Source organism: Lacerta agilis, chromosome 2 (assembly GCF_009819535.1).
Source record: "Lacerta agilis isolate rLacAgi1 chromosome 2, rLacAgi1.pri, whole genome shotgun sequence".
NCBI lineage: Eukaryota > Metazoa > Chordata > Lepidosauria > Squamata > Lacertidae > Lacerta > Lacerta agilis.
In genome coordinates this window covers 65,394,864-65,406,055 of record NC_046313.1, presented here as the reverse complement: position 1 = coordinate 65,406,055, position 11,192 = coordinate 65,394,864, and the positions used below count along the sequence as shown (strand labels likewise).

The window sequence follows — 11,192 nt, the reverse complement described above, 5'->3', positions numbered from 1 at the left end:
TAGACTGTAACAAGCCAGGTCTGTTTGGAATCACTCAGTGGTTTCATGGGAAGAAATTCCAGCTGAGGCTAAAGTTTTTGGGGAGTTGCTCACACCAACTAGTCATTAATTATCCACAGATTCTGTCTGGTGTCCTATGGCATCACTTTATTTCGGCTCCTTGCTTGCCTAAGGAATTTAGGAATAGCAGAATGGAAGTCAGAGCTATTTCAAGAAGGAGCTGAATAGCCTGGCAAACCACAAGCCTTTCACTTTCTGAAAACAAAATTAGGTCAGAGAAATGGTGGAAGAGGCAGAAGTCACATCTTGGCGTTGTCATTTTCACACCATTGGCCAGATTAGTAAACAGGAAGTTTCTCGGTTGCCTATGGCAAGTAGGATTTCCTCCCTGAAAAGATTTGCCTTAGGTGGTGTATAAACGCTGTTAATAAAATTAATACATTGTAAAGCACGTGTAGGCCTTGATATGCCTTCAATCAGAAATGGGCATTACTCTAAATCAGTGGAATTTAGATAGTAGGTTCTCTACTGGCTGATGTGGAGTTGCAGGCCCTTCAGTCATTACGGCATTAAGGCTCCATCTGAGCTGCTTCAGAAGCGGCCCAGGATTTGACGAAACAGAAGCCCAGTCATCTGTTGTCTGTTAAACTTTGACTCAACACAGGTGTTGGTAACTTAACTGATTTATTTACAAGGTTATTGTTACATGAACCCCAGCCTCAGTGTGGTGAGAGATTTCAGAGGTGTTGGTGTATAACATGGGTTTAGTTTTCTCAAAAGGAAGGACACTGGAGAAAGTGGTGTCTTTGTGATATGTGGTGTATATATACAGTACTGTATACAGTATACATGCATACAGGCTGAGGCTGCATCCAAGATGGAAGGACTTGCAGCAATAACACCACAAAAGATACTAGCCCTTTGTTACGTTTCTGGGCATCTGGAGTCTGACAGAGAGCAAAATCAGGCCTCTGTGTTTTCCCAGTTCCAGCTGGAATGAGATTGGCTATTCTCCTTTCACGCATCCTGATGGGGAATTAAGCTTGGCCCTGATTCCCAAGTGGCCCTCTCCTTTCAGAATAAGCTCCCCATCTATTGAGAGGCATCTCCTTAACAAAGGAGGGTCAAGGGCACACAGGAAGCTGCCTACCAGTGGTCCATCTAGCTCAGTGCAGACCACATTGGCTGGCAGCCAGTGTGGTGTAGTGGTTAAGAGCGGCAGACTCGTAATCTGGTGAACCAGGTTCGCGTCTCCACTCCTCCACATGCAGCTGCTGGGTGACCTTGGGCTAGTCACACTTCTTTGAAGACTCTCAGCCCCACTCACCTCACAGAGTGTTTGTTGTGGGGGAGGAAGGGAAAGGAGAATGTTAGCCGCTTTGAGACTCCTTCGGGTAGTGATAAAGCGGGATATCAAATCCAAACTCCTCCTCCTCTTCTTCTTCTTCTTCTTCTTCTTCTTCACGGGTTCCAGTTAGATGCTGTGGCTCTGAGCTACACACTACTTTCCCAGGGCCATGGGGTAACTGCCCGTAGCTCTGCTTGTTCCATTCACCCTTCCCTGTCTTACAACCAAGAATCAAAGTACTGTGAGCAATGCCTCAGATAACATCTAGACTAATATTATCTATGCATCATATAACTATAACTATAGGTAAGGTAAAGGCAAAGGACCCCTGGACGATTAAGTGAAGTTGAATTTGACTATGGGGTGCAGCGCTCATCTTGCTTCAGCTGAGGGAGCCAGTGTTTGTCTGCAGACAGCTTTCTGGGTCATGTGTCCAGCATGACTAAACTGCTGCTGGTGCAACGGAACACCGTGACGAGTGTCAGAGCGCATGGAAACACCGTTTACCTTGCCGTCGCAGCAGTAACTATAAGATATCAATGATAGGGCTGCTTCCACAGCCCTCTGCGCTCTAGCAAAGTTTCATCTAGTCTAAGGGCAAGAGAGATGGGGTCCCCAAGAGAGCATCTTCAGAGGCTGCAATCAGAGCCATCTTGTGGACGTCAGCTTGGGAGGTCAAGAGATGGGTCTTTTCTTAGTGGCTCTGGCTTGGTTCTGGAATGCCCTTCCAACTAAGTTGTGTTTGGCTCCCTCTCCGAGCCCTTTTAGATGGAAGATGAAACCCATTTGTTTTGGCAAGGTTTTAAAGGTTGATTGATCATGTTGCTGCTACGGCCTCGGTTTCTGAGTTTTTTTCCTTTAACATAACTTCAATGATTGTTTCGTTGCATTAAAAAACACACACCACGAATTAGTGTATTTCTGTTTGTTTTTGTATGCCACTCTTGGTGTGAATGCAGAAAGCAGGATGAAAATAAATAAACATGATTATGGCTACTGTGGGGCTGTGCTTATGGATCAGTGTACCGTTTCCAGTGTGCCTGACTGCAAGCCACATGCCTTGGAACCATCTGCTAGCATTGATACACCAAGGGCAGCATTTGTACACACACAACTTCCCTCACTCACTGATGAAAGTGGAGCATGTTTCCCACCCACCCCTTCCTGGAACATCCTGTGATATTTTTTCTGGTATTCTAAGTTTTGGGTAAAATATTTGTCTGAAACTTCAGAATGCTTTTCTGGTAGTCTGCATCTACCTTCCTGCCTACTTTCATCAGGTTCTGCGGGACAAAGTAGACAACACAAGAAATGTGTGATTGCATTTCACATGTCTTGCAATAAACAAAGAAAGAAAACAGCAGGTGCATAGTAATCAAGATTTGGATCATGGCAGGCAGGCAGGCAGGCAGGCAGGCAGGCTTTTGTTTTTGTTATGTTTTGAACACCCCTCCCTGCAATGCTGCAATTTTGATTAAAATCACCTCCCTCTGAATCTTGTCCAGGAAGAACGCTGCCATTAGCTACCCACATCCCAAACAGAGTGAAGTCTAAATGCTGGGCATTTGGGCAAGATGGGACAGATGTGTTGGTGTCAAATAAAGCTGCATTAAGGTCAGGCCTATGCAAATGATTATAAACTGGGTACCATTCATGAATGAAGGATGGGGATCATGCCTGCTGGCTTTGCTACTGACCCCCATGGATTGACTAGCTTTTCTGCAAACATGGAAGCTACACATGCATAGCCTGTCTATGTGCGATTTGTACCCTGCATATATAAACTAAAACGAATCTATCTGCCAAACTCTGGAAATGAATAAAAGATCTCCTGGTCTTTCTGTCTTCTAGTCCCAGGCCCCTTTGCCCAACTCTGCTCTTATTCCACACAAATTACTCTTCGCACCTCATTAATATTCTACAAAGAAGTAATCAGTGCCTCCTAGCAGAAACAAAGGAGAAAGTGCTTTGAACAAGGAAGCTAATTTGATGTCCAGCTTGGAGCAGCTGGGATTGCCTCCCTCCTGCCCTAACTGTGGCTCAGGGTCAGAGGGATTCAGAGAAAGAACATCTGCTCTCCTTTCTAGGAGCACCGGACCTGTTCTGCTGAGCTCTTATCTCAGAGCTCTACCAACTACAATCCCGTGCACTCTCCCACCTGTACTTCCTTCCTTAGAACAGTGCAGGCTCCTGGAATTTCTATCCAATTCTGGACCTTACTTGCTCCAAGCTGTAATATTTAGAGAGGCACCCAATACCACCTGCCTACCTTGGGAGTTAGACTGGATCATTCTGATGGTGAATACTGAATAATAATAAATAATAATAATAATAATAATAATAATAATTTCTTATTTATATCCTGCCCATCTGGCTGGGTTTTCCCAGCCACTCTGGGTGGCTTTCAACCGAATATTAAAAACAATACAGCATCAAACATTAAAAACTTCCCTAAACAGGGGGCACCTTCAGTTGTCTTTTAAAAGTAAAATAGTTGCTTATTGCCTTGACATCTGCTGGGAGGGCGTTCCACAGGGCAGGCGCCACTACTGAGAAGGCCCTCTGTCTGGTTCCCTGTAACCTTACTTCTCGCAAGCTCAGAAACGTACTGGGAGCCAATAAAGATATTTCAGGACCGGTGTTATATGGTCTCGGCGTCCGCTTCCAATCACCAGTCTAGCTGCTGCATTCTGGATTAATTGCAGTTTCCGAGTCACCTTCAAATGTAGCTCCACTGAATGCTATGATTCAGAAGCATTTACATACCCTCCAACATATCTCTGATGAAAATAGGGATGTCCCCTGCCATTAGAATAATTTTCCTTTATACAGTATACCCCACACATCTTACTTGGTTGCCCCAGACACTCTGGGCAGCTTCCAACATATATAAAAACACAATAAAGCATTAAACATTTAAAAACATCTTCCCTATACAGGATTGCCTTCAGATGGCTCGGGGGTTGGATAACTCCACACCCTCCAACATTTCTCCAATGAAAATAGACACACCCTAAGGAAAAGTGGGATATTCCGGGATCAAATCTGAAACTGGGGCGGCTTCTCTAAATCAGGAGCGCCCCTGGAAAACAGGGACATTTGGAGGGTCTGCATTTAGGATTTTGCAACTGAACATTTTTGGGGGCGAGGGGATGTAAAAAAAATGAGCTGATTTGTAACACTGAAATGTGAACACATGCTTTATAAACTGGAGGGAGGCCCGAATGTTTAAAATTAGCATTTCAAAATGGTTTTTAATGACCATGGCATTTGACTTTCTCTCTCTTCTAGTATGGAACCCTCTCTTAACATAGACTATTTGTATTTCTGTCTTTTGCACGTAAAATGCTGGCATTTTTTTTTTTACGCCATAGGCTTTGTCATGAGGAAATCTATAAACTGGTCCTTCTTTTCCGCTTTGCTCTTTACAATCGGGACAAGGCAGAGGACCCGTGTTGCCAAAGTCAATACTTCACATCTGTGCGCATGGGGCAAGTTTCATGGCGCCAGTGGGGGCTTCGATAGCATTTCTATTCCTGGGCTGGTGGCAAACTGCCTTCTATTCTGAGTCATGGAGGCACACGGGTCCCATTTCAGTCCTGGCTGCCTCTGGCTTGGGTGGGCAGAGGATGCTGAGCAGCTCCCCGGTCAGTGGCGTCCTTTCTCCAGCATCGCTCCTGAAAGACGAGGTCTGTGTGTGCTTAAAATGGCAGGGACAGGATAGGTCTGAATGGGGAGTGTGTGAGCACAAGCCCCACACTCTTTGGTGGCCTGCGAGCTTCTCTCACACACAATCTCCTCCTTGTCTCCCTCCACCTGGCTCGGAGCTTGCCTTCAATATTAATGAACTCTCCTCCTTGCCTCTGTAATTGACCATGGCGCTGTTTTCCAAGGGGTTTTGGCAAGGTGGAGAAAAAGGGAATAAGGGAAAGAAAATGTAAAAAGAGGGAAAAGAAAGCAATAACACAAACCAACAGGGTGAGCGGAGCGAGCTTCGAAAACCACATCCTTCCCCTGAAATAGAGATCATTTATTCACCTGGGCCCACGCAAAACTGCGACAAGACATCATTGTTAGGTGCTGCAAAGGGGGCCAAAGATCCAGGGAGGCTGGAAGAGGTGTGGCAACGAGGAGCTTAGGGACAAGGGCGGGATTTTGCAAAGACGATGCTGAAAGAGATGCTATATTGAACCATCTCCTTCCCCAATACCTTCCTCTTCACCTCTGCCCTTCATGGTTTAGTTTATTTATACAGAAATTTATAAAATGGCACAGAAAGCTTTAAGCAAACACCCATGAGCCCCTCACCCCGCTCCCCTCAATCCTGAGTGCCTGAGGTTGGAGCAAGCTGTTCAGGGCTGGGCAAGAAAGCCCCTACTGGCAGCAATTTCACCAGCTTTGCTCAATGGACTCATTCACTGGCTGTGATGAATGCATTGGTTCTGGCACATTAGCAGGCAGCTGGGCTTTTTCACTGGGCCACTAAGGCTGCTGGGGCATGGCAGGAGTCACACCTGCTGGTGGTCTGTCTGCTTTACAAGGGGCAGTGGGCGGGGGAGAGAGAAGGGGCCTATGCATCTGCAGGCAAAGCAGTTTCCAGTCCCCCAAGGTCCCATAGTATGGGGCCACTCCTAGGCAGAACAGGGCTGCAGATACCAAATACTTGTCTGATCACTAATGATGCTAAGCTGTTGTGAGCAGTTGCTCCCTTCATGCCTCTTCTTCTGCTTCTTGTTGAGTTTCTGCTCTTTTAAGAAGAATCTGTACTATAAACGAGCAGCAAAATTTGCAAGACTTGTTTACATGAAGCGTGCAAAAAAAAAAACACACACCCCCAAATAATAAATGATAATGGCAATTTAAAAATGCCCAGCTGCTGCATCACCTGCCAAAATTACCAAAAGGAAAAGCCTAGAATTTGCTTGTGGATTTGCAGTTCTATAGGTCAAGGAATTAATAGGAATTGGGTAGTTTAATCACAGACCATCGCCATGTTGCAGATTCTACAGGCTTCCCCACATACATGCCATAGCCTCTTGTAGCAATGTGGCACAGCAATACTTTGCATCTAGGCAGAACCCGTCAGGATCTTAAGATGTTTATTGTGGAAAGTGGGCTTATAGAATCTGAAATGGATTTCGGTGTGTGTGTGTGTGTGTGTGTAATGGAAGGCTCTGGAGTAAAATAAACAAATAAATCTAGGTTCTTGCAGAAGCAAGAGATTCCACCGTTATCATCAGTTGCCAAAAGGTATAATCAAACATTTTAATAAAGCACATGGTGAGGGATCCAACTCTGCCTGTTTCACTCACTTGCCAGGAAAATTCAGAGGGTAATAATGTGCTTTAGGCACATAACCCCCTCACAGCTGGATGAGGCCCTATGATTGATTGCACAAATATTCAAGAGGAATATTTGTTCAGGGGACCCATGCCCTCAGCATTTGCACACCACTGGTGAGAACTATCCAACCAGAAAGGGAAAGATGTGCCACATGGCACAAATAGCTTACGCTCCATCTTGTGGGGAGCCTCTGAGGAAGCTGAAACTTGCTGACAAACGCCAAGTCCGGAATACCACCCAGGTGCGCAGGTTCAAAGTTTTCGGTGGGTGGCATAAATGTGTGAGTTCTAGGAAATCAGCTCTGTTCTGTCCTCAACCCTGGAGAGTTTTTGGCATCCTGTGCCACTCTATTCCAGCTTTTCAAATAACAATTTCTGATTCCCAGTGCCAGTGCTTCCCCTGCATTTAACTGGGGAAACCCACCAATATATTGTGGTCCTCCTTCGAGACCCAGCTGTCAGTTCAACCCATTGAAACAGGAGCAAAAGCCCCATTAATTCCTTGTGCTGTGCTATCCCAAACACCCACTGCTTCCTGGCAGGTTGGCAGCTGGTTGGTTCCGTTTGGCCTTTCTAGTGGCTTCCGTGGTTAAGAGGATTGGCATCGACCAGGGGCTGGATGCTCAGCCGGCTCCTCTGAATAGGTTAACATGTCTCTTCCTTCTACCACGTAGGGCAGAGGACCGTCTGCCTTTCAGAAGCCCTGCAAGTTCCATTTCAGATTAGTTACATTGTTTTGGCAGAAAAAGCCATGTAAGAGCTGTCAACATCTCAGGGAAAAGGGCCTCCAAGGACTTGTTAGGAGCTGGTATGATCTGTGCTGGAAGAGATGTTAAAAGTCACAGGAAGAGGAACCCTTGCCAGTTGGATCATTCGCAGATCCCAGCAGCGAGTTGCCTGTTGCTGGCCCCAGCCTCTCAGGAAAGTGCCAAATCCCCTCCACAGGCAGATGTTTGATAATTTGCCCCATTATGGTTTCATTTTAACTACCAGTAGGTGCCTGGAAACAAGAGTGTGAACATCCTCTGGCATTTGCTGTACCAGTTCTGGTCGCCATTCATCCCCAAACCTCTCTGACTCTTGCTGGTTTTGGTCTTGGACATCATTGAGGCACGCAAACTGAGCAAGCTACTTGCCTACTGCAGCGGACTAGGCATCCAACCGTTTTTGAAGTTGCCAGTTTCACAGCATACCTCCTCCTCCAAGGAGCAGCCCTTGACCTTTTCTGTCCCATTCAAGGCCAGTCTGTTCACGGGGGTAACCCATACATTTGCTGTAGATGTTGGCAGGCAGCAGCGGTTTGAATAGGGAATACCGGCATTGGGTAGGAATCCAGGAAAACACATGGGGGAGAATAGGCTGCATCCAAGTCGGGATTCAACTTAATTAAACCATTCACTCATCATAAGTATGAGATGAAAACAACAACAATTCGCAAGTGTGACCACTTGGGCCTGTTACTACTGCACTGGATATGCCAAACTCCACAATTGGGAAGTTCAGCAGTATAAAAAATAGAATTTAATAGAAAAAGCAACTTTTGCACCAATGAATTTTGCTTCTACAATTGATTGCACCTGCAAAATTTGGCTCAAATGTAACTTAACTCTGATGCTGTACATTCCTCACAGGATCTGTTATCTGCTAATGAGGATCCAAACATATATTATAATGGAAGTGTTGACTCTTTAAGAGCCCCACCAGAGTGTGTCGGATGAAGCAGTTGCATCTGCACGTATTTCCAGACTCTCTCCCTCCTCCCTGCAGCTTGTCACCAATTAAGCTCAGCCTCCAATGTCATCCATGTGTCTTGATTGGAAGATGGCACAGGGCAAGCTGAAAACATCCATCATGCTGGCTTACAAGAGTGAGCAAAGAAGCAACTGGATTAGCATGCCTCTGGAAGCCGTTAGTAGAAGCACAGGGTTAGATTTCCCCAAGTGCTGCAGTGGCCCATACTGGTGTACGTGCAGGACTGAGTCTGAAGACGGTAACAGAGGATGCTGATGGGATTAGCAAGAACTCATGTCTTTGCACCTGTCGCAGCATCTCCTGTGCCCTTGGGCAAAAGCCTTTGTGCTGCCCTTTGGAGTCTGTCTGTGCCCAGAGGCCCATATACATGCTCCAGCTGCCCACACACAATCATGCCAGCAGCAGCATACAGATGCATGCTCCACCTCATTCCAGCACACCCCCTTTGATGGGAATGAAGCGCAGGATGACAGGCAGCTTCTGGCGCTGTGTTTCTCATCCCTTCTCAACCCAGCTGGAGGGGGAACGATGGGCTACAGCTGGGAGAGAGGAAGCAGCGCAGGGGGAAATGGCCCATTGAAACCCTATCCCCACTGGGACAGCAGGGGTTGCAATTCCTTCACAAGGTCTCTTGTGAAACTTTAAACCAAGTGGATGGGGCAGGGTGGGGGAGACGGACAGCTGCAGCTACCTCCTGGGGCTGAGCCCATGCTTTGTGCATAGCTCAGGGGCGGGAGGAAGAGCGGGCAAGCACCAGGGCATCCCGCATGCAAAGGGGGCTGGAGTCGGAAGCAATAAATGGTCAAATGCTTCCCCTAAATATCCTCCTCCAGCTTCCTGGCATGCCAGATCCCCTGTAACTACGATGAGGCAGAAAAGGAGGATTCTGAGGACTCCCTTTGAGATCATTGTGCTCAGACCAATAGCTGGGAGGGGGAGGAATATTCCCACTGGGCTCTGCTGTATCCAGAGATAGATTCCCAGGCTCTGAAAGAGTGGCCAGTTGCTGGATCAATTTCAGGGAGATGCTGGTAGCAGAGTTCACGGTGGCTTAAACGGAACAGCGGCTAATGCAGAACAGATGGGGGGAGTGCTTTGTGCGTGAGCAAGCTGAGCAGGAATGGAAGCAATGCCCCTGCCTCCCCCCCCCGCCTTCTTTGGCCTGCTCCACGCTACAGGAGAAGTACACAGGTGCACACTCTGCATGCAAGCAGACAGTACAGGTGCCTGCTTGGGCTCAAATCCACCCAACCTTTGATGACGGACATAGAAGCTGAAGCCCCATACGGCAGCACTCACTGCTAGGAAAAGCCAGCCACCAGTAAAACAGGCTTGCAATGACTCTTCTAAGGGTCAAGGACTTCATTCACCACCACCCCTAGACAGATGTGCTTATATCCTTAGTCTTTGGGGGTGTTGCAAGCACTGTACTTCCTTGGTTTACAGGTAGCCCATGATCTTGATGCTTTGATGGGGGCACTGAGAGAAGGATCCAACTGGCCAATTGGCTTCTCTCCCAGTTATCACAGAAAGGATAACAACCACAGGATGTCCATCAAATAGGGAGCACCTCCACAGTATTCACCTAGACAAAAGCCCAGTTAAGTTGCAGTAGACCCACTTGGCCTTGACATATGACTGATGCAGCCAGGCAAGTCAAGACCCAAGTGGTCTGAGCTGCCTTCCCAGCCCTATGGGAGAGATGGTGGTACTTCAAGATCCACTTCCCTAGCAGATGGGTCTCAGCAGAGGCTAACGCTTCCTTGGAAGCAGGCCATACCTTTCCCTGGAGAAAAGAAACGCCCTAGGCAGAAGCTCTATTCCAAAAAAATAATTTATGGGTGTGGATAATTCATGTGCATTAGAAATGATATGTACATAAATATTTATCTCTAGGGTTATGTACAGGGGACAGCAGGAGCCAGGAGGGGCAGGCCACACCCCGCTCAAAACGTCTGTCCTTGTGGTCGTGTGTCCAGGTGCGGATGGGGTGGGCCCGAGAAAGCTGACTGGCTCCTGCCAAATAATGAGATTTCATAAAAATATTATTAAACTGGGAATAGTATCAAACAAACAAGCAGGGCACCCCATGGCTGGGGGGAATGGTCCCATGGGTTGGGTAAAGGGGGAGCCCAGGCATGTCGAGAGTGTTGCTCTCCCTGGGATTAGGTTCCTCCCTGCTTATCTGGTCCTTCTTCTCCTCAGACAGCTGGTAGCATCCAAGGCTCAGCTAGAGCAACGGCTTTGAGGGAACCTGAGATTATAGGGCAAGAAGGCACCAGCACGAGTGCTGGGAGCACCTGCAGAAGTTTACAAGGAAGGCATCCAGTCCTCGCCAGGGAACCTTTAAGTTGCAGGTGTCCAGCAGGCTCCAGGACCATGAGATGCACTCTCAGCCCCTGCCGATATGGCTCCCAGCATTTTCTTCCATCAGGGGCAATGTAGGAACTTCTGCACCCAAGCTGCGTAATCCTCTAGGAATAAGAGAGAGGGAATCCTGCCCTGGGGTCCACTGCCTGCTAGTCTCCTCATGTCCGCACATTGTGGTAGGGGAAGAGGCAGGGGGTGATGGGCAGAGGGTCATGGGTGAAGACAGAGTCGTCGGAGGAGCAGGTGCTGGTCGTGTCCTCGCAGGATGGAGAATACTGTTCAAAGGGCATTGACAGGTCCAGATACTGGAGGGAAAGAGAGAAAGGACATCCTGTCAGCATTCGCAAGGGACAAAGGCATGGCTCCCTCTACTTCTGCTT

General features: G+C 47.5%; 1 protein-coding gene across 3 annotated transcripts in view; it reads right to left on the bottom strand.

The window, feature by feature from the left end:
* Positions 1-10,258: 10,258 nt before the first annotated feature.
* FGFR4 (fibroblast growth factor receptor 4) overlaps positions 10,259-11,192 on the bottom strand; it is a 47,732-nt gene continuing 46,798 nt past the window's right edge. For all 3 annotated transcript variants that reach the window (XM_033140437.1, XM_033140440.1, XM_033140439.1), the window contains one exon: positions 10,259-11,117. In XM_033140437.1, coding sequence (XP_032996328.1) covers positions 10,971-11,117 — 147 coding nt within the window. In that variant the 3' untranslated portion in view covers positions 10,259-10,970. The remainder of the gene's footprint in view (positions 11,118-11,192) is intronic.